Source organism: Cyprinus carpio, chromosome B18 (genome assembly GCF_018340385.1).
Source record: "Cyprinus carpio isolate SPL01 chromosome B18, ASM1834038v1, whole genome shotgun sequence".
NCBI lineage: Eukaryota > Metazoa > Chordata > Actinopteri > Cypriniformes > Cyprinidae > Cyprinus > Cyprinus carpio.
This window is the reverse complement of record NC_056614.1, coordinates 22,703,110-22,724,809: the sequence shown is the minus strand read 5'-3', so window position 1 is coordinate 22,724,809 and position 21,700 is coordinate 22,703,110. Positions and strand designations below refer to the sequence as shown.

The following is a 21,700-nucleotide window of genomic DNA, read 5'->3' as shown; positions in this document are numbered from 1 at the left end:
AGTGGGGTCCTTCTTTCCCGCGTGACGTCATCACCTCCCCTTTAAAGTGTGGCAACAAAAAATGTCCACATAGTTTGTACCTTTAAACTTCCTGTGGTCTTGCCAGTTTCATAAGGATTTACGTTCTTTTATCTTTGCTTTGTTAGCATATTATTATTAGTTACTATAAATGATCTTTTTAGTGAAGTTTAGTGATGATAAATGTTTTATTGTACATTTAATTGTGTTTATTTGTAAATTCATCATGCAAATATACAAATATGAAGCCCCTTGACACAGTTATGAAAGAAATTAAACAATATTGTCAACAAAGAAGCAGTCAAAATCTGACAAATGTGTTACCCCTTTCTTTTTTTGAAGTATTTTGTTTCTTCTAAGTGTAAGTTTATTTTTTGTTTGTGTTTCTATATTAGTGGTGAGGTTAAAAAGCAGAAAACTTCATTTTTATTTTTTTTTTATTTTTGAATATGGATACTTTGTAAGTGTAAAATATGTTAGTTAATGCAAAAAAAAAAAACAACAACAAAAAAAAAAGTATAGTTTTAATGTAGAAACTTGTGGAACTTTATTCCCTGAGAGCTTTAATCTTAAAAACGCTCATTTAAAAGTAGTTGTACATGTAATAAAATGTTGTTGTAATGGTTCTGTTTACCTACTAATTTTATGGCAAATTGAATGATTACAAATAGTCTAATTCAGCATTTAAAAACTATAATGAATAATGAAGTATAACACAATAGATAAACAAAAGCATAGACAAGTTTAAAGATAACTTTGAAGCCCACCAAATAAATTAATAAAAATGAGGCATTTGAATCAAGTTTAGGTCAACCATGTAAGACACAGCCATATTTATTATTTGACGTCTCGGACCAAACAACTTTCCACTAATAAACATAAAGTTAATCTTTTTTTTTTTTTTTAAACAGGAATATTAAAAAGGAGGCACAGACACAACATCTGTTCTCTTAAAGGAATAGTTCCATTAAAGCTCTATCAACAGCATCAGTGGCATTCGCTTTGATTCATATCTCAGTTCATCAAAGCAAACATCAGTTTGAGTGGACAGTTATGCACTTACAGTGGAAGTCTATGGGCCAGGTGTACAATGTAAGTGCATTTCCGTACGTGCGGTTTTAGGATTGCTTTTACAACCTGAGACATGAATCGAGCCCCAGATGCTGCCCAAACAGCTTAACTTTTATTCAACCCGGATATTAACATGAATAGTTATTCAAGCATTTGACAGTGAGGTAAAAACCCTTGTTACACAGACGCAGGACAATGTTCATATTCACTCATTTGTACACATTCAATAGACACTAAATCCTCTTACACAGGAAGTCAAACAGTTACAGGTCTACATCACCAGTCTGCCAGATTATATAACCAACAACACATTAGTAAGACTATGTGCAGCGAATATGACATTAAGTACTATTAATATAGAAAATGCCACTGTCAATAAACAGCACAATTGTGAGATGACATCAGTTTGTTGCTTGGCATGGCAGAGTGAATTAAAGGCACAGTCATGTTTTCTCAGCAGTCCTGCTGATATTTGTTGGTGAAGCATTTGGATGACGCTGAAAAACTTCAAACACTTCCTAGAAGACAACTAGTGACATCTGGGACAGACCACCCACTTTAAAATGATCAAATGAGAGTACTTGTGTTATAAAAGTGTGTTCATAGCAGTCTGGAACACTAACTGATCAGCAAAACGTTGCTGTTTCTTTCCAAACAAACTTTCTGTCTGTTGCACAGCTGACCGTGAGAATTTCAAAGCCTCGTCTCTCCGTACGTGCTACAGTCTAGACGGACAAAACAATTAAAAATGACTCCTTTGCGGGGGTCGGAGGTTGCATTTTTTTGAAAACAATCTCTTCTCAGGCAGTGTCCATAGCAACTAGACATTCTGTTCTCTCATAAGCAGCACCTGCGGTATTGAAGAAAGGGTTACTTTAGAACAATGGCACTTTTTGAGTGTGAAATATAAGGGATGTGCATTGCAGTACCATTTTGTGTCACAGTTTCCACTTTATCAACAGTTTGCTGACATTTCTCTGAAAAACAGCACACAGGAATTATAGTGGGAATGTGTCCTATGAAGTTATTTAGCATATTATATTATGTATCATTCTAAGAAAGAATGCTGGGATATCATGAGGTGAAGGACACTCATTCATGCTGTGTGTGGGTTTGGGTCAGTGTGTCTGAGTACCTGTTTTGTGCTGAATATCACTACTGTCTGAGGCTGTCTCTGCTGCAAATAATTCAAAATAAATTATGAGACTGAAGCATTTGTTAAATTAACATTTAAATGATCAATTAATTGTTTTAATAGCACTCATCTAGCAAACCATCAATCATGAAGCAACAGCTTTGTTGCAACTTTTAATCCTTGGTTATGTATGACACCACTACCTCTCTTGTTTTTTTAACTTGCTCTGCATGTATTTCTCTTTGTGTCATGTTCTCACCTCTTTTTAAGCGTCGACGTGCGAGTTTAATCTGGTCTTGCAGAATCTGGACCCAGTCTCTGGGGCCAGGAAGCTTCTCAATTCCATTGGCTGTGCAATACTTTTCTGTGAACACTAGATTCATACACATACATGTAAAAAAATGACAGATTTAAAAGTTTATATAAACCTAAAAAAAAATTAAAATTAAAATTTTCACATTACACTAATTACAAAGAAATGCAAGTAACACAAATAATAATAAATATTTTCTATAATAAAAATAATACATAATATATACCAAACATACAAAAGCAAATTTCAAGCCCCTTTTCACAGTTTTATGAAAGACTTTAAACTATGTATATACAAAATGAAAATCTGTCAACGAAGAAGAAATCAAAGCCTTAAAAATGTGTTATCCTTTTCCTGTTTTTTAAGTATTTTGGTCTTTTAAGTGTGTATTAAGTGTTGACTTGTAATAATAATACTTTATAATAATAAATAATACATTTCACTATAATAATAAATTTCACAATTAATTACAAAGAAATGCAAGTACACAAATAATAAATATGTATTTATATATTTCATATATTCATTGTTATATCAAATCAAATGCTACGTGATTTTTACTCAAAACTAACATCACTTTTTTTAACATTTATGTTTGAGTTTTATCTCTTAAAACTTAACAACCATCTTCCTGTGAAATGTTTTGAACGAAAAATAAAATATTTTAAATAAACATCATGGTCTGATTATTTATTATCTATTGCAATGCCACTTTCAAGTGTGTCATTTTTAAGTGTCCAAATACTTTTTTAGGACCACGATATGTGAACCATTCTAATATGTGACTCTGGATCACAAAACCAGTCTTAAGTTGCTGTATATTTGTAGCAATAGCCAATTAAATTATCGATTTTTCTTTTTTTGCCAAAAATCATTAAGATATTAAGTAAAGATCATGTTCCATGAAGATATGTTGTAAATTTCCCTACCATAAATATATCAAAACTTAATTTTTGATTAGTAATATGTATTGCTCAGAATTCGTTTGGACAAATTTAAAGGCGATTTTCTCATTATATTGATTTTTTTGCACCCTCAGATTCCAGATTTTCAAATAGTTGTATCTCGGCCAAATATTGTCTGATCCTAATAACACCAATGGAAAGCTTATTTATTCAGCTTTCAGATTATGTATAAATCTTAATTGCGAAAAAATTGATATTTAAGACTGGTTTTGTGGTCCAGGGTCACGTATGTATGATGTTGTGTAAGTTCTGGTCTGGTTTAGTTACATTCACAAACCTTTAATGGCTCCGACTATGTTTTGATCGAGTCCTTTCCTGGTGTCGTTCAGACCTCTCTTCCTCTTGCCGTTGGGCAGTGAGTTTGCCAGTGTGGTATCATCAAAGAATGCACACACCAGTTTCCTGAAGAGCAGGCTGCCAGAGCGAGTGTAGTTCAGTAAGATAGAGTCCAACTGTGCTTTAGGAATAAATACGTCATAATCCTCAGCCAACTGCACCTCCGGCTGGGAGACAGACGGGCGGGATATTAATAAAAGGAATTAATACACACTCATGCACTTAGGAATTAACTCATACAATAACACACAAACTGTAATAATCCAAAATTTCACTTTTAGTCAGGTGAGACTAAAGTAGATCATATTAATAATATTTTTGGAGACATATGCTCATACATACACACTCTTGTCAGAATAAACAAATAACCTAGACAATTGTGTAACCATATTTATGTACTCAACCCCTTCTGTTGTTTCTAACCTTCACTCATTCTGCTGAGAGAGAAACATGGCCAGCTATCAGTCAAACATGGTCCAAAATCAGAACTTGCCAAGCGTGAAAATGTGCTTTTTGGCAAGTAAATAAAACAAAGTTATTGGCTAGCTCACTGAATGTTTATTTTTAAAGAATTTAATCATGTAAGCTTTTAAATCACAGTCTGACAAAGAGAATATTAAATTTTTAAAGATTGGTGCTTGCTGCCGAGATTTTTTATATATGTGTGTGCTATATATATATATATATATATATATATATATATATATATATATATATATATATATATATATATATTAGTTGAGTTAATTAAAACTACCCAGAATGCTAGGTTAAACATTTAACCCAAACACAGGGGGTTTACATTTAACATTTAACATCAAAACAACCCAATTTCTGGGTTTGTCCATAATTCATCCAGCACTGAGTTGTTTTCTTCATTTACCATACCAAATCTATTCACACATGTACGCTGGTGTACCTCTGTGGTGCTTTGGCCTCTGGTGACGCTGTAGTGAGAGGGAGAAATCTTGGCACTGGGAATGGGATCTGGGATAAATGATGTCACTGTTGGGGGCGTGTCCACTCTTGACTGATTACACTCATTAACAGCATCGGTCTCAGCGGGTGGTGACGGAGGTGTGGTTCTTTTAATGGGCGTGGTCAGAACTGTAACTCTGTGACCCGGCCTCCTCTTTCGGCTCCTCCTCCTGGAGATGGAGGTTCGGGACGAGAGCGAGACCTGGGAGCCCCGTTTGTCCTGGGATCCTGCGAGTGCAGCGGAACACAAGTCAATCCAGCTGTAATTGTGTTCAGAGGAATTCGAGGGTAGTTCTGTTTGATTTACCTCTCTGAGTTTGGATTAGTTTCCTCATGGTACGTAACTCCAGCAAAATGGCCTGCAGGGTGCTCTTGCAGTTGCACATACAGCAGCTGGGCTCAGTTGCCATGGCAGCAGGCGCAGGGGGCAAGGCCATGTCTGAATCAAAACACACATGCATCGTCAACACAACGGCCATCAACGATGATGTCTAACACCAAGAGGTTCCAAGCACCCAGCACAAAAGCCGCCTGACTTGCTGACTCCAGTGTATGTGTGTGTGTGTGTGTGTTTGTGTCAGAGTGACAGTGAGGGACTTATTGTGTCTTTCTGTGTGTATACAGAAGGAAGACGTTACGTGTTTGCTGTGTTATCCAGAGCTGTCTAGACACTTGCTGCTGCAGCGCCAGACAGCAAATCTTTCTGTAGCCCACAGTCACATAATACAACTTCTCCTGGAAAGAATCCCAAAGGGGTTCAAGTAATATCTTTCGATGCTTCTATCTGAAGTCACTTTAAGCAGAAGCATGGCTTTGCTGAGTTTAATACCAGAAAAAAAAGAACAAAAGAAAAAAAAGCAGTGCCACTAAAGGCATCCAACCTCATGATAAACTGCAGTAAATAGAGGTGAAGAGATAAAAATAAAAGAAAATGTAAATGCACTAAAATAAACTAAAATTAAATAAAAATCCTAAACTAAGTGATTAGAAAAATAAATAAATGTACTAAAATGATTAAATAAAATAAATGCACTAAAATAATTGTAAAAAAATGCTAAAATAGGTGACAAAAATAAAATAAAATAAAATAAAGTGAACAACTAGAAAAATATAGTGGTCCAAATTTGTCATACCTACAATGTTTCAATTTCACTGCATTAGATTTGGAAATTGTCCAACCAAGTGACATCTGCAACCAAACAATGCTATGATAAAATAATGAAACACGTGAATTGAGTAAATGTGTAAATTGTGCTGGCCATAAATATTTGTTACTGAACATAAAACTGTATTTTGCATAAATAAATAAATAAAAGAGCATTTCTGTAGCTCAAACAGTAATGCACAACCCATAGCAATGCCAAGGTCATGGATTCAATTTCCAGGAAGTGAATGAACTTTTTTAACTTGAATGCAATGGAAGTTACTTTGGATGAAAGGGTCTACATAATATCATCATTTAAAACCTAACAAACTTTGTTTCAGAAATGTTTGCTTGAAAAGTGTGCGAGTACTATATTTCTATAAAATAAATGCCACTTATTTTAACAATTTGTCATCTAATGGAATGCATTTTTGTTTATTTGAAATTCATACAGTTTTTAGCATGACTTCAATGTCAGAATATGCTTTGGGGCCACTGCATATAAATAAAGCCTAATCACAGTGTGAGGAACACAGCTAAACGTGCTTTGTTTTGTTAAATGTTTGTTTTGTTTAACAAACCTTCTGAAGGTAATAAAATTGCTTCATTGTTTAGAGACTCACCATTAGCTTTCGAGTGGTTGAGCATCCTCTGGGTTTTGGAGCGGGTGCCGTACTTCCCGTGAGTCATCAGGACTGAGCTCCAGCCGTACTGGAGATGTTCAGGGGCTGGGCTCTGAGCCACAGGCAGGCTGAGAGCCTCCTCCTGAGGCTCCTGTTTGAGGGTCTCACCCTCTCGTCCAACCCGCTGGTACACTCGTCCTGTCTTGTCACTCAGCAAGCGCATCATGCCTGTTATCTGCTTCTTTATCTCCATCCCTTCATCACCTAACCAGACTGAGAGACATAGTTAACACACAGAGCCTGCACACAGTCATGAAGTGTGTTATGATGAACGACAGCTACCTTCAGTCTCAGAAGCATCCAGGACATCCCCGTCAGTGCCATTCTGGTCTACATCATCCATTTCATGGCTAAAATCTAAACGAATCACAGCAGAGTTTTTACACCATTATGAGTGTCTTTCTGTCTGTCTATCTATCTATCTATCTATCTATCATCTAGATCATGTCTAGGTCATGTCAGTTTCTCTTATTATTATTACTGTGTTGTGTTTGTTTGTATGATTTATTTCTCCCATACAGATATATACAGCGCTGAGAATAAAGATCACCCAAGACAAAATAAATTATACACCATACTGTTTTATATCAGTTAAGACAATAATTTTTGCTATATTATATACATTATATTATTATAACTTGTATGACTGTGTACATTGCAATATACTAGAATTGACATCAGTCAGATTTCTCACAGTGCATGTTAACATTTGTTAACAAAATAAATAAATAAATAAATAAAGGAAAATAAAAATCATCGAATTGTCTAGAACATAAAACAGTAAAATATCAACAGTACATGAAGAGTATTTTTAACAGCCCTATTCATTTTAAAAGCACAAATATATCATATACTAGCCTCTCAATAGGGATGAGCTGTTAAAATAGTTATAGATGAAGTGACATGTCGTGCTGTCACTCATAACTGCAGATGTGATGAAGTGATGCTGCAGGACCACCTGTAGACTGCGTGACTGTGTGAAGAGCTTCATCACGTTCACGCAGCACACAGACCTGTACTGTATTCCATCACACTTGAAGAAGTGCACAGGGACAGACTTAACGCTTCAGAAGATGACATTGTTTTACTACGAACGCCGCTGACAAACATGTGATTAAACACAACGAACGATCCGAACGATTCGAACAGAACGAAGCGTCCGACATTGTGACGAGGCGAGCAGAACGATACATTGTATCACAGGTGCATTCCAGAGTGCTGACGTAACGCCTCCGATGCGCTCTATTGTCTGCTGTCATCTGTCTGTCTGCTTACCTGCATCATTCACCAGCTTAAAGCTCTGCGATTTCCTGCTCCGCTTCCTCTCCACAAACTCCATTTTAAGGGCAGAGCGGTGAAGAGGCAGAATCCAGCCCAGTTCATCAGCAGCACACAGGCTCTTTAATCACTGACAAACTCATTAATTCCAGCTGATGATGAGTGACGCGAACCTGAGCTTTAATCATAAGCGCGGGTCTCTCTGGACTGATGATGAAGATGATGGTGAGGAGGAGGAGGAGGAGGACGGACAGGACGCGTTTACATTCTCCTGCGGGGCTGCTCGTTTATGATGTAAATAAATAAACCTCTTAATTCTTTCAGAATTCGTCACGTCTATTCCTTTGCGCCACCTGATGGTCGCTAGTATTTGTGGGGCGCAAATACGAGGGTCCAGATTTACATTGGACAGACTGGAGGAAAATGACTCAATAATGGCTTTCTGTTGTCAGCAGGAGAAGAAACTTTCCTGTCAGTTTTGGCAGTAGGTGACTACTTTCACAAAGCAGTAATAGCCTACGTTGAAAGTGTATATATATATATATATATATATATATATATATATATATATATATATATATATATATATATATATATATATATAATCATAAATGTTTAGACTATCTGTGTTTTAATAACGGAGAGCGCGAAGTAAAAGCAGAAAAAAAAATAACATAAAAATTATAATATATATAGACTAAATAAATGAAATAAAATGTATAAATTTAAAATAAATCTGAAATATCATAAAAAGATAAAAAAGGAAAAGTACTGAATGACCGCTGTTCAGTTAACAAGCATTATGGACCAAATAAATAAAAAATAAACACAAAATATTACCTAAAATAAATTAATCAATTAATTTAAATAATATTTCAATGCAACTGATATTCGTACAGTAAAAATAAAACATATGTTTAATATACGAGATGAAGAAGTTTCTTTAAATAGATACAAATACAAACTATATTATTTCTCTTTTTATTTTCTCTTAATTTATATTCCAAATAATACAGAGATTAATTCTGCGATTCCGTGCATTTATCAAACTTTTCCCGGCGGCAGTCTCACGTGTGTCCACTAGATGGCAGTCATGAGTCAGACTGCTCTCAGCAGCCAGACAACTAGAACGAGAAACGGTGAACGAAGGCGTCGGAACTGTTTGATGTTTATGTAATAAAAAACAGGCGCATTTTCTGATAAATAGTTTTTGTTATTTTTTAATTTTGTTATGGACATCCTCAAAGCAGAGATCGCGAGGAAAAGAAAACTCATTGAGGAGAAAGAGCTCATAGATGTGAGCAGCGACTGTTCTAGAATAGCCAACAGGCTAACGTTACTGTTTACACTTTACATCGATGTGTTTCTTACAGCTGTTTTTATGCTTATGCTCTTACTCTTGTTGTTTCTCCAGGACTCAAAGAAGTACTTCAAACGGGCTGATCTCGCGCGTAAGGAAGAGGAGGATTATTACAGGAGATGTGGGTACAAGGTATAAACATTACATCGTGATACACACATGTACTCCCTTAAACACATTCAGCTACCTTCTTACGAGGTTGAACACAGCTGCTCGAAAACAATTGTAATGCGTCTAATAAATGTGTAGACCAGGTGTTATCAATCTTTTAGCTGTAACGGAGCCCCAGTTTCAGATGACACACAGGGACCATCGGCTTGTCTGTCCGTCATCTACTGTGGCTTTAAAAGAAATTAACTGTCCCATTAAAACAGTGTCTTCTGTCCCATACTCACACACTCCTGTCCAAGCTGTAGATGAGTTTGTTTCTTCATCAGAACAGATTTGGAGAAATGTAGCATCACATCACTTGCTCACCAATGGATCATTGGAGTCTGCAGTGAATGGGTGCCGTCAGAAGAGCTGATAGAAACATCACAATCCACACGACTTGAGTGCATTAATTAATGTCCTGTGAAGTGAAAAGCTGTGTCAAGACATTTTTTAACTTCAGACCATTGCTTCTAACTGAAATATGAGTCATCTATATTTTAGACAATACATTTTCATATTTTGTTAAAAATACGAGCTACTTCTGGCCAAAATATTAGTCCATAATCCCAGTTCTTCCAGTGTCCATCCACTGTTGTCCTTTTACTGCAAAATCCAGTGACATGTTTGTTTAGAACTGTTTTAACTTCAAAACAATTCTAAACAAACTTCAACCTTTAAACCGTGCATATTTCTCTCATATTTGACTTTTTCACTGCAGAAAAGCAATATTATGGATTATGGACTCTTATTTTAGCCAGAAGTGACTGTTTAAAGTTAAAACACTTTAATGGAGGATTTGTTTCTTACAAAACGCGCAGCTTTCCACAAGACACTAATCGAATGGACTGGAGTGGTGTGGATTATTGTGATGTTTTTATCAGCTGTTTGGACTCTCATTCTGACGGCACCCATTCACTGCAGAGGATCCACTGGTGAGCAAGTGATGCAATGATAAATTTCTCCAAATCTGTTCTGATGAAGAAACAAACTCCTCTACATCTTGGATGGCCTGAGGGTAAATCTGCAGCATATTTTCAGTTCTGGGTAAACTATTCCTTTCAGAAAGCTCTTTCTCTCTAGTTCTCCTCTCATCCTGGAGTGGTGTCTTCTGTCAGCTGTGAATCTCTTCTCATATTCTCTTTCCTGCTGTCTGTGTGTGTGTTCTGTGAGTGTAGGTTTCTAATGAGCGGCCTGTGAGACAGGTAGGGCTCAGGCAGACAGAATGCATGCTGCCAGACAGATGTTTGACCGGGTTTCAGCATGACAAAGAACATTTGCCTTTGCTCCCAGTGCTGCACAAAGCTGGAGGCAGCACTATCTGAATTTTCAGCCCAGCCGCATAATGATCACAGTAAAATCAGTGCCCTTATGTGACAGAGATGCCCACCCAGGAGCAAAGCACAAGTCGTTTGAATTCTAGATGCCTTGCCTGCCCTCTCATTTGTGCAGTTCTCTTTTGTTGTTTAAGCTTCCTTATTTGGTTTTGATATCGCATGCACTGTATGTTAAATTAAAACCGGTGTCAAGATACAGCATGGCCAGTCAAATGATATATGCAGTTCTTTGCTGTTCACCCATTGCATCTTGGGAGAATTATGTGCGCTCATATTTATATAAGATTAGATGAGAATTTAATCACATTTTAAAAATGCATAGCTGCATGAGTATATAGAGAACTATTTGCTTATTATTTTGCAAGCAGCCCTTCTTAATCCTACAATTATATGCTTTGCAGTGGTATCAGAATAATTTAAGTCATTAAAATATGACTATTTTTTTTTTTTGTGTGTTTTGTCCAAGCTGGACAAGACCGAGGAGGAGGCGCCTTCATCTACATCATCCAATCCTGTGTTAGAACTGGAGCTCACGGAGGAGAAGCTGCCAATGACGCTCTCTCGGCAGGAGGTGGGTCAGCCAATCAGAGCTCACCTGATGAGGTTGCTGAATGAATAATAAATCTTGTGGCTGTGTGCAGGTGATCAGACGTCTGAGGGAACGTGGCGAGCCCATCCGTCTGTTTGGCGAATCCGATTATGATGCTTTCCAGAGACTCCGTAAGATTGAAATTCTAGCACCAGAAGTAAACAAGGTGAGACCACATCTCCTCTCGCCATCTTCACACTCTTGTCATATAGTGTATGTTTACTTACCGGGGGAAAAAAAATAAAAAATTTCCCTGTCAAGATGGACTCATGCTGAATTTGACACAATTGTGTGTAGGGATTGAGGAATGATCTGAAGGCTGCCATGGATAAGATCGATCAGCAGTATCTGAATGAGATTGTCGGTGGAGCAGAGGGCACTGAACTGGACACACAACACGATCTCAAAGTGCATGAAGAAAATACCACCATCGAGGAGCTGGAGGTAAACCCACACACACAGAACCCATAACATTAACTTAAACTACTTAATATCCTCATTTTGAATGTAAGAGCATGTGCAGCCATTTGTAAATGTGCAAGACGTCCAGTTATTTTAGCTGTACCAAACCAGTCTTTTATGCTGCTTGACATTGCAAGCAGATATTTGTTATCATTCTTTTCATTTATTGTAATTAGAGAAACTGAACTAGTTTTACCATTTACTGCATTTTTTCCTTTAGCAGCTAATAAATAATAACTATTGCACATTCACAGAAAACAGATTACTTCCGCATAGCAAAATAATTACAGCACATCAACTCCAGAATCTGTAATGTGCCTGATGAGAAGTACTTCTATCATGGTCCCACTGGATGGCACTGTAGTCTTACATTTAAACCTAATGTTCTTCATAACTGAAAGAACTAGACCAGGGTTTCCAAACTGGGCTTTGTGTTGATGAAATGCTAATAATGAATCGAATCCTAAAAATGTACAAATAAATCATTTTAAAATAAACCACTTAATAAAAGAAATATTTTGTTTACCTGGCGGTATATAATATGACCATTAAGAGAACATTAGAGAACAGTGGATATGAACAATTGCTAAATTATTAAAAGGGGGTCCTTACAAGTAAATCTTTTAGGTTAAAGGGGTTCAGCAGACAAAAACGTTTGGCAAACCCTGAGTTAGACTATCAACAACAGTAACTGCCTGGATGCTAAAGCTCCTATGGCTTAAAATAAATTGTATAATATAACATAAAGATATGTGATGCTCTATAAACATTCATGTTTAATAACCTGTATTAAACAGGCTTTGGGAGCGTCTCTTGGCACTGGTGATGATGTTAGAGACATGGACATCATAAATAAAGTTTTAAGGGTATGTTTTTTTTTTTTTAAGCTGTGATTTAAAAAAATTAAATCCCTTTTGGAGTGTTTAAATCTTGTACTGATTTTATAGTAATGCATTTAGATGATATTCTAATTATTTAAATATTTTAAAATATTAATTAATGATTTAATTAGAATCTGATGCACAATTTAAAGTATAATCATTTTATTTTGTCTGCTTGTATATGTATTTTTAAAGTTAATTATCGAATTAAATTTTTTTTTGTATGCTTGTATTTTTTTACGCATTGTGTTTCAACTTGTATGTAAAGAGAGGTCTTATTTTTAAAGTTTATTTTTATTATTCTAGTTTTTGCTTGGCGTGTGGGCTAAAGATCTAAACAGCCGAGAGGACCATGTGAAGCGTAGTGTCCAGGGCAAACTCGCCAGTGCCACCCAAAAACAGACTGAATCTTATTTGGAGCCTCTGTTCAGAAAACTACGTAAGAAGGTATGCTGTTCTACAGGCTTTTTATACAGTATTATGACTCACAGGCTCACTGTGTCTTCTATATGTAGAACTTGCCAGCAGATATTAAAGAGTCCATCACAGACATCATAAAGTTCATGCTGGAGAGGGAATATGTTAAGGTATGTGGTGTCAAAGTATTAGTGCAATACTTTGACAGTTTGTAATTTGTATATTTGTGAGGAAACCCAACTAACACTCTGTACATACAGGCAAACGATGCTTATCTGCAGATGGCTATAGGAAACGCTCCGTGGCCCATCGGTGTGACCATGGTGGGTATCCACGCTCGTACTGGACGTGAGAAGATCTTCTCCAAACACGTTGCCCATGTGCTCAACGATGAGACCCAGAGGAAATACATTCAGGTCTGAAATGATATTATGAATAGAAGATTGTTATATTACATATATATAGCAGATCAGTGATTGTCTTTTTCGTATTTTCATAGGGGCTGAAAAGATTAATGACAATCTGTCAGAAACATTTCCCGACAGATCCCTCAAAGTGTGTGGAGTATAACGCTCTGTGACGTACAAATCACAGCATTCAAAGTCATGTCATACCGTCATACAATGTACGGCTGTCTCTCATTCTCTTATGTTGTAAATAACTTACTGACTAAATATACACCAATCTTGTGAACATACATGTGGATCTCTACAGTGTTTTTTTTTTTTTTTTAATAAATGTTGATGTTACTGTGGGATACAGGAGTGATCTTTCCATTACATGCACTAATGCTTGATGCACTTGGAGTTTAACATGTCTTTGTTACTGAGCTGAACACTACAGAACGTGTAAATTCATGAACAAGAGATGTAGGCCTGTACCTTTACAGACAGGAAATATTCCTTTTAAGGATGAATGTCATGAAGACTTGCAATTTGAGTCACTATCAAAACAAGTCCAAAAATGCTAAAATCACATCTCATGACTTTATCTGCCCTCCTGAGATGAGTTAAAGGAAGACCTGAGTCACAGGAAGAGTGGCTGACTTCCTCACGCTATGACCAATTCAGATTTAAAAGACAAACAAGCCAACTTTTGATAACTTTGGCCCTTGCATTTATGCTTATTTCAGATCTGGGAAATCAGATTCATTTTAGTGATTCACTTTTCATTGATTGATTCACTTTTGAAGGGTCAGTCTATTTTTTTCTTAAAAATGACAGAACTACAAGGGCATTGATGAAAAGCTAATAATTAAATCATACTGTAAAAATGGAAATTCTGTTTTACAAAAATCAAAATAAAAAACAGGGTAATGGCATATAACTCGCATCTCTCTTAACTAGTCTCTAGAGAAATCATTTAAGATTGTTCACTGGATTTATCCTCTAAATTTATTTTGGTAGGATTTAGCATTTGTTTTTTGGTTAAAAGAACACATGTTGTAATGCTACAAAGAAAAAGTCATATTTTATAATGTTTATTTTAAATTATGGTATATTACAAATGTTATGGTTACACTATTTTAAGGTGTCCTTGTTACAGAGTAATTATATATTTTGAGTACTGAGTAATATTAACTACATGTACTTACTATGTGGTTAGGGGTAGGGTTTTGCTTAGGGTTACTGGCATGTAATTATGCTGTTATTATAATAATAAGTACATGTAAGTAACGTGTAACAATTAGGGACACCTTAAAATAAAGTGTCACCAAAATCATTTATCCACAATTGTAAATGCGCATCACAAAACTTACTTTTACTCATTAAAAATAATAATAATAATTATATATATGGGTCACTACTAACACTAGGATACAACAGAGCAAAAATTACAAAATTACTGCAAAGCCTTAAATCTATTCTTTGATTACGGTGTCATCTGCTAATCAACATACATGATTTCTAAGTAATATTCTTATGTTTATCTCATTCTGTTATCATAATTACCTCTATAAGTTCATTATTTAAAATGTTGCAATATATATTCATAACCTCAGGCTTCATGACCCTAATATTGTCAGAGCTAGAGCAGATCTCTCAGGACTGTGGAGAAACCCCAGACTCCAGCTCCCATCACCCCTTGCTGCAGTTTCCACGGTGATGAAAGAGTTGCGTTCATAAACACACCAATCCCAAACTCCCAGGACACACACGATATACGTCCCTTCCTTCACACAGCATTCCAACACGCGCCCTGTTCTCACGGCTCGTGGGACACACACACATACACACACACACACACACACACACACACACACACACACACACACACACACACACACACACACTTTCACCACATGAGAGAATAACGGCTTCCAGCTGCTGTGGAAAGCTGTAACAGAATAGCTGCTCTGCTCCAGGCCCTGCAGGGTTCATACAGAAACATTATTCTGGAAGAATGGACTTAGCATGCGAGTGTGTGGATATTTATGCATCACATGAATTATTAGCCAGTAACCTATGCTGGAAATTAAAGGCACAATATGTAAGATTTTTTTCAATTAAAATATCCCAAAACCACTAGAACAGTGTTATATATTTTGCTGACATGTGTACTTACATGTTTCGAAGAATGTTAAATCCAGAGAAATAGGACCGTGTCCATATAGTGTCATTGTGTCGCCTCCCAATGGCGTCATACACCTTCGATTTCCGGTTTTGTTTTGTAGAAAACATGGAAACACCAAAGACGCTTTAATATATTGTGCGTTTTAATAGACCAATGACGACCGCACAGAGGTGCAATATTGCAGAACTTTCAAATGTATCTTGTATGATAAAACAGCGCTGCTTCCCCATCTGTTGGGTGGAAGATTCAATTGTTTTGCCCTTAAAATTTCCTGAAAGAATCTGTGTTTCCGATTAATTGTAGGATTCAATTGGTTCAAAATAATTAAAGGTACTGTTGAAGTACATTCGGATGCTGCCAGTGTTTTTGAATGAATCGGTATCGGACTCAATCATAAAAGCAGTTACCACTGATCTATAAAACAATAGAGTACAATACGGTATAGTATACTGTAATAAAGTCACTGATAGATCGTTGGTAGTTACTTGTTTCATTTCTGAACGAATCCATGTTTAGATTTGAATGGATGATTCACTGAATCAGCCAGACAGTCGCCACCTACCGGCGTAATGATGCTACTTGCAGAAAGAATCACTGAAAAACCCTAGTATTTTATTCATTTAAATCTGATTTAAATCAAAGATACATCGTTTTACCATGTTGTGCTGGTTTGGAAAAGGCTTGGTTTCCCTGGACTCGAGTAACAGGTTCAAGTGTCTTACTCAAGGGCACAGTGTTAATGGTTCATGAATCATTTCTTGTGGAGAATGAACCTACCTTCTGGTTTCAAGCCCAGATCTTTCAATACTGCATCCCACCACTCCTTAAACTGATAGCTGTGGTGCTTTCTACAACATCCCCCAGTGTTTATTTTGGCCTACAGTCAGTTGTGAGCCTGCCAAATATGAACAATTCTCCAAAATAACTCCAAATGCCTTGACCCTCCATACTAAGGGTCAGGCTGGTGCCCTATGAAGTCAAGCTTTCATGTTCACTGAACACAACATTCCTCAGGGTTCCTCAAGCCCTTCACACACAGCAGGGGAATGCCATGGATTCAGTGTCCAAAATATTTCATTCAACAAAGCGTCCTCTGAGCTTCAGAGGAAATGGAAGATTTCTATAAACACAGCGTCTCTTGTTGTTCACATTCCAGCTGCAGTAGGTACAATAGACTCAGCTGCTCCAAAACACATATCTCCAGCATCACACTGGCTTGACCGCCAGCACAATAACAGCGGCCACATCTCCAATGTTTGGTTTTCCAGTGTTGTGTTCCTGTTGCAGGGGGAGACCCCAAGCCATTGTCCAAGGCATAAACATCCTCTCACACTTCCTGTGGGGCGATAGCACATTAGTCATATTAGCACAGTATCAAGAAGACTGGAGGGAGTTGATCAGAACCTAAGCAGGCATTGCATAACATATAGAGTCCTGTCTGTTACAGGAAGCAGTCACAGGGACTTACGGGAATTACTTACTGTCTGCAATCAGAGCTAAAAGTAATAGTTCTGTCATCATTTACTCACCCTCATAACATTCCAAACATGATTCTTTTTCTTCCGTGGAACAAAAATGGAAAAATATATTTGGATAATGGAACAATGGAAGCTTAGAAGCACCAAAAAAGGGCAAAATAGCACCACAAGAACAGTCCATACCATTATTATTGTTAACGAAATAAACTTGTCACTCGTGTGCTTTATGTAAAGGTATTCTACAATTTTTGTGTGGAGAACAGATGAAAATTAAATTGGTTGTTTGAGACCCAGTGTTATATGTCACCGACCTCAAACCTGGAGTAACACCTGACAAAATATTTGAGCGTTTGTGAAGGGAACATGATTTATTTATGCTTGTGAAAGGGTTTCTCTGTTTCCATGAGCATCCACACAAGATTCTGACAGTAGGTGTGGAACGAATGAGTAAATGTTCAACAGCTGCAGGAGACTCACACATAAACAAACAGAAATGCATACACGTCCACTGGGAAATTACAGGGTAAAATGCTTTGAGATTAAGTCATCAGCAGGTGTTATTAGAGCTGGAGTGATGGATGAATCATTACTTAATGCCAATGTGATTCTTAAATCCTTTAAATGTTGAACTGTGTGGTGGGTGCTAATGTTTTCATGTCAACATCAAACATTTGTTCTAAAAAATTACAAATTGCCTTCACTGATCAACCATTACTTATTTATCTCTGAATGTAATATTAAAATAAATCAAATCAAATCAAATAAACTATTTTATTAATTACATTATAGAATTATTTTATTCTTTCAATCGTTAGTTGTTGTAAATATGCATGTATATGTAAATGTGGTCAGACAAAAAATAAATAAAAATAAATCAAAATAAAAGTGAATAAAAATTTTTTTTAGGTTATTTTTAAATTTAGGTCCAAAACAGGACATCCAATTTAAGTGACCTTGAATGCAGGATCAAAGCAAATCAATGTTCTTTCTCTTTTCCCCTATTAAAATGATTCATGTTTTCTGTGACACAACATTGACATATATTTGCATATTTCTACAAAGCATTCTGATTTGGCAAATCAAATTTCAGTTTCATGTAATTGGTATTTCAATCAGCGGGTGTGATTGTCAGCTTGACCTGCGGCTGATCTCATTACACATGCGGGGACATAATCCACCAAGGTGACATGCAGAAGAATTTCAATTACATCCGGAGGAAGCAGATCACCTTCATCCACCTGGAGGGGCATGCTGCATTATGAATAATGATAAACATACATTAAAGGTGCTGTATGTAGGATTGACAACGAGTGGTTGAAATAGGTATTGCAGTCCAAATTCAAAATATTGGAGAGAGTTATTTTCACCTGGCCCCTCCTCCTCAGGTTGCCAGATTGACGACGCAAACTGGAACAAGTGCACTTGACAATGAATGAAATGAAATATGCTGTGTTTTCCAACAACTGGCAACCTGGGATGCCAAAATACAATTGGGTAAATTGCCACTGGGCGGGTTTCACAAACCAAAACAACTATAGACATTCTGGGCCGGAACGCACATTTTCAAAGGAGAATAACTGACCGTAGCATTGTTTTTCAGATAAACAAGTATGTTAACTTAGCATGTTTCTTAAATATCTGCAAACATATTATGGTATTTTTATGCTTTAGCAGAGTCAAAATCTTACATACAGCACCTTTAACAATGCATATTCACTCACATGGGAAACAAGAGATCTGAATAATAGCAATAAAGTGATTTCACGCTTCGGTTTAGAGAACATTCAGCAATAATTTATTTCAGAATCTCAAGGACCACCACATTTCTCATCTGGAAAATTCAGTATCAGTTGCCAACAACACAGTTTTTGAAAAATGTTACTATACAAATTCTTAATAGAAAAAAGAATAAATTAACTGTGGAATTTGGTTATATTTAACCCGCCAAACAATTCCACTTAATTTTTTCTACAACACCATTTTATTGTGTCCGGTTATGTCTGGAAATGAACTCATGAAACATGCTCTTTTGTCAAGATGAAGTGTGAAGACAGTTTAGTAACTAACGTCCTTCATTTTGCACGACTGGTATTAAAACTATTGACAACAGTTAGGAAAAGTCTACAGCTAGTAACTGGTCTTCCTGTAGCACCTGAACGTGTTGTTGCTATTTCCCAGCTTAAAGACCCGAAAATAAAACCAATACTGATTTATAAAAATCATTAAACGAATGCTTTTATGATTTCTTTTAAAAGAACCCAATTTCCACAGTCCTGTCTATAAATGTTGATAAATGTGTTAGTTGTTTTTTTTTTAATATAAAAAATTATATTTTTGTTATAGAGTACAGGTAGACGAGAGGAGTGAGCTCACATTGGCCTAAAAGGGTACGAGGTGTGAATGACCTCTAAATGAAGGGCTGTTTTTACACCGGGTTTTAGTTTTAACATCAAGATGCATAACACAGTGTGCTGAGCATGCACAAAAATAATCAACAATCAATTTCAGGGCAGATAAAAACTTCTAGTTTACTTATAGGCCCTTCGTGGAACATGAATCAGATGACTTTAGATTTAATGTCTGGTGATTTGGACCCTTTCGAATACACATTTGTAATGACTGCTTATCTTAACACACAAACTGTTGACTTTTTTGAAGATCTGTCGAATTGTAACGGCAAAGGGTGTGCTTACAGCTACCTGTTTCACGTACAATGTTTCGTATCTCGCAGTGTATAACAAATGTGGTCTTAAGCGTTATGGCTTGATGTTTCCTCGGTCAGACGATCGAGGCGAGGGGCACACGTGGTTTTGGATCTTGTTGTTTGCATGATAAAAGCATGAAACACCCTGTATAATCTGAGCTTGTAGTTTCTTACCAGCTGCTTTTAAAATGAAGCACCTGCTTTAATTGCGTCACATTCTGGAATGCTGTTCTCCTGAATCTTTTAACAGCTCAGGGAAGAGGTAACGTTATTGTCATTGAAATATTGTGTCGGTGTGCCACGTTGTGTTGTGCTCATCTGACTTTTGATGGTTTTATAAATACGAACGTAATGTCATAGTGGTGTTACAGTTAAGTAAAATCCTGGACATTAAAAACAGATAGGTAAAAACAGGAAACCCATAAGGCCAGGAGTGTTTGGAGAAGGTCGATCGTGTGTCTCGTTACTTCACTGATGTCACAACACTATACGTGGGGGTTTGTGACTGTTCATGCAGTGTGGGCATACAGCAGGGCATTGTGGGATGTGCAGTTCAGGCTTAGAGCACCATGGTGGCGAGTTGCCGGTAGCAGCCTGAGTAGCAGTACTTCACAGATCGGTCATTCAAAGCCGAGGGTCATGCTAAAGCCTCTTAGCTAAACGTTTTCAGATTTGTTGTACAGCTATGGCTTCTAAGTTAGCTAATGTTCTGCAAAAATGGACTAGAATCGATGAACTGAGAATGACAAATCAACATTACGCACAAAGACCACAATGTTTTGAATTTCCTCGGAATGACATGTAATCTTGAGTGATATGATATCAGGGCTCATCTTTCAATCCAGAATGACCGAAGAAAGGCTTTTGCCTTTTTTAAATGCTCTATTGTTATTCACAAAGTATCAAAGTTCACACAGTGGGAGGGGCGTATGATGCACTCCGGTCCAATGAGAAGTGGCGTTGTAGGATGAAGGAGGGGCTTGTGGTCAGATACTGTTTTTTTTTTTTTTAACAGAACTGAGAACATAAAGATCTACAAAGATGGTTGATGCCAAAGCAATCCATCGGAATGTTTTTTTGTGCATGAGAGAGAACGACGCCAGCTCTCTGACATCAGTGCAGAGGGACACACACAACAGCAGGGGATGAATGTCTATTTTAGCATGTGTGTGTGCATGAGTGGGGTTCACTTATAGTACAACGCGCAAAAGACATCTCTCTTATGCACACTGATCCAGCGATGGATTAAACACAGAGGGTTTGTGCATACGGAGGAACTGGCTGCCAGCTGACTGGGTCAAAGTTCAAAAGTCAGAGTGGGAGGGTCAGACAAGGTCAAGTTTATTTCATTTAGACTCTTGTATTCCCATAGTTCATAAGAACTGTACCGCCGGATATACAGAGAGACAGAGAGGAAGGAGAGGTCAAGGTGGTACTGGCTCCAGCCATAGGTGTTTTTGGATGAGTTGAGGTCCAGACTGTGGTCAGACCTGCCTTCTGAACACTCTTTTAAAGAGAGAGGGATGAGGGATGACGGTTTAGACGAGCGTTCCCGGCTTTGCCTTCTCGTGCCCGTACCACTGTACATCCACTATCTCAGAGCACAGGGGACTGCTCAGGAAACAACTATCGGAGAATGGCGATCTGCAGATGAGAAGTAGAGGAAAGTGTCAGACACTTTGACATTATAGGTATACTGAACAGGCTGTAACATTTGTGACCTGGACCACAAAACCAGTCATAAGGGTCAATTTTTAGAAATTGAGATTTATACAATAAATAAGCTTTCCGTTGATGTATGATTTGTTTGGTTAGGAAAATATTTGG

The 21,700-nt window shown here is 37.0% G+C and overlaps 3 protein-coding genes across 15 annotated transcripts in view; 1 reads left to right on the top strand and 2 right to left on the bottom strand.

Annotated features, from left to right (window-relative positions):
* Positions 1 to 816: 816 nt before the first annotated feature.
* Positions 817 to 9,721, bottom strand: LOC109065669 (BEN domain-containing protein 7-like). Of its 2 annotated transcripts, none has more exons than XM_042744404.1 (10): positions 9,677 to 9,721; positions 6,926 to 7,000; positions 6,584 to 6,856; positions 5,124 to 5,255; positions 4,758 to 5,044; positions 3,780 to 4,005; positions 2,484 to 2,597; positions 2,225 to 2,266; positions 2,019 to 2,066; positions 817 to 1,939 (listed from the first exon to the last, which is right to left on the bottom strand). In XM_042744404.1, the coding sequence occupies exons 2-10, from the start codon at positions 6,984 to 6,986 to the stop codon at positions 1,890 to 1,892; spliced, it is 1,233 nt and encodes a 410-aa protein (XP_042600338.1). In that variant the 5' UTR covers positions 6,987 to 7,000; positions 9,677 to 9,721; the 3' UTR covers positions 817 to 1,889. The 2 variants fall into 2 exon arrangements, with proteins under 2 accessions (XP_042600338.1, XP_042600337.1); XM_042744403.1 differs by lacking the exon at positions 9,677 to 9,721 and adding an exon at positions 7,919 to 8,216.
* LOC109067722 (pre-mRNA-splicing factor 18) lies at positions 9,018 to 13,874 on the top strand. Of its 3 annotated transcripts, XM_042744405.1 has the most exons (11): positions 9,018 to 9,218; positions 9,336 to 9,413; positions 10,610 to 10,636; positions 11,235 to 11,339; positions 11,410 to 11,523; positions 11,655 to 11,801; positions 12,617 to 12,685; positions 13,007 to 13,147; positions 13,216 to 13,287; positions 13,378 to 13,533; positions 13,617 to 13,874. In XM_042744405.1, the coding sequence occupies exons 1-11, from the start codon at positions 9,153 to 9,155 to the stop codon at positions 13,695 to 13,697; spliced, it is 1,056 nt and encodes a 351-aa protein (XP_042600339.1). In that variant the 5' UTR covers positions 9,018 to 9,152; the 3' UTR covers positions 13,698 to 13,874. The 3 variants fall into 3 exon arrangements, with proteins under 3 accessions (XP_042600339.1, XP_042600340.1, XP_042600341.1); XM_042744406.1 differs by lacking the exon at positions 10,610 to 10,636 and having other exon boundaries at positions 9,019 to 9,218; XM_042744407.1 differs by lacking the exons at positions 9,018 to 9,218; positions 9,336 to 9,413; positions 10,610 to 10,636 and adding an exon at positions 10,395 to 10,478.
* A 5,067-nt stretch (positions 13,875 to 18,941) lies between these two features.
* LOC109108893 (FERM domain-containing protein 4A) overlaps positions 18,942 to 21,700 on the bottom strand; it is a 141,161-nt gene continuing 138,402 nt past the window's right edge. For all 10 annotated transcript variants that reach the window (XM_042744395.1, XM_042744401.1, XM_042744400.1 and 7 more), the window contains one exon: positions 18,942 to 21,517. In XM_042744395.1, coding sequence (XP_042600329.1) covers positions 21,412 to 21,517 — 106 coding nt within the window. In that variant the 3' untranslated portion in view covers positions 18,942 to 21,411. The remainder of the gene's footprint in view (positions 21,518 to 21,700) is intronic.

What these genes read in the sequence shown, in the direction of transcription:
- LOC109065669 (XM_042744403.1), bottom strand. Translation starts at nt 7,982, where the DNA reads ATGGAGTTTGTGGAGAGGAAGCGGAGCAGGAAATCGCAGAGCTTTAAG. An exon ending in CAACCACTCGAAAGCTAATG is followed by an intron (nt 5,256 to 6,583) that starts GTGAGTCTCTAA and finishes GTTTTGATTCAG; the next exon opens with ACATGGCCTTGCCCCCTGCG. An exon ending in GAGGCCAAAGCACCACAGAG is followed by an intron (nt 4,006 to 4,757) that starts GTACACCAGCGT and finishes TCTGTCTCCCAG; the next exon opens with CCGGAGGTGCAGTTGGCTGA.
- LOC109067722 (XM_042744405.1), top strand. Translation starts at nt 9,153, where the DNA reads ATGGACATCCTCAAAGCAGAGATCGCGAGGAAAAGAAAACTCATTGAG. An exon ending in CCACCATCGAGGAGCTGGAG is followed by an intron (nt 11,802 to 12,616) that starts GTAAACCCACAC and finishes TGTATTAAACAG; the next exon opens with GCTTTGGGAGCGTCTCTTGG. An exon ending in TCATAAATAAAGTTTTAAGG is followed by an intron (nt 12,686 to 13,006) that starts GTATGTTTTTTT and finishes TTATTATTCTAG; the next exon opens with TTTTTGCTTGGCGTGTGGGC.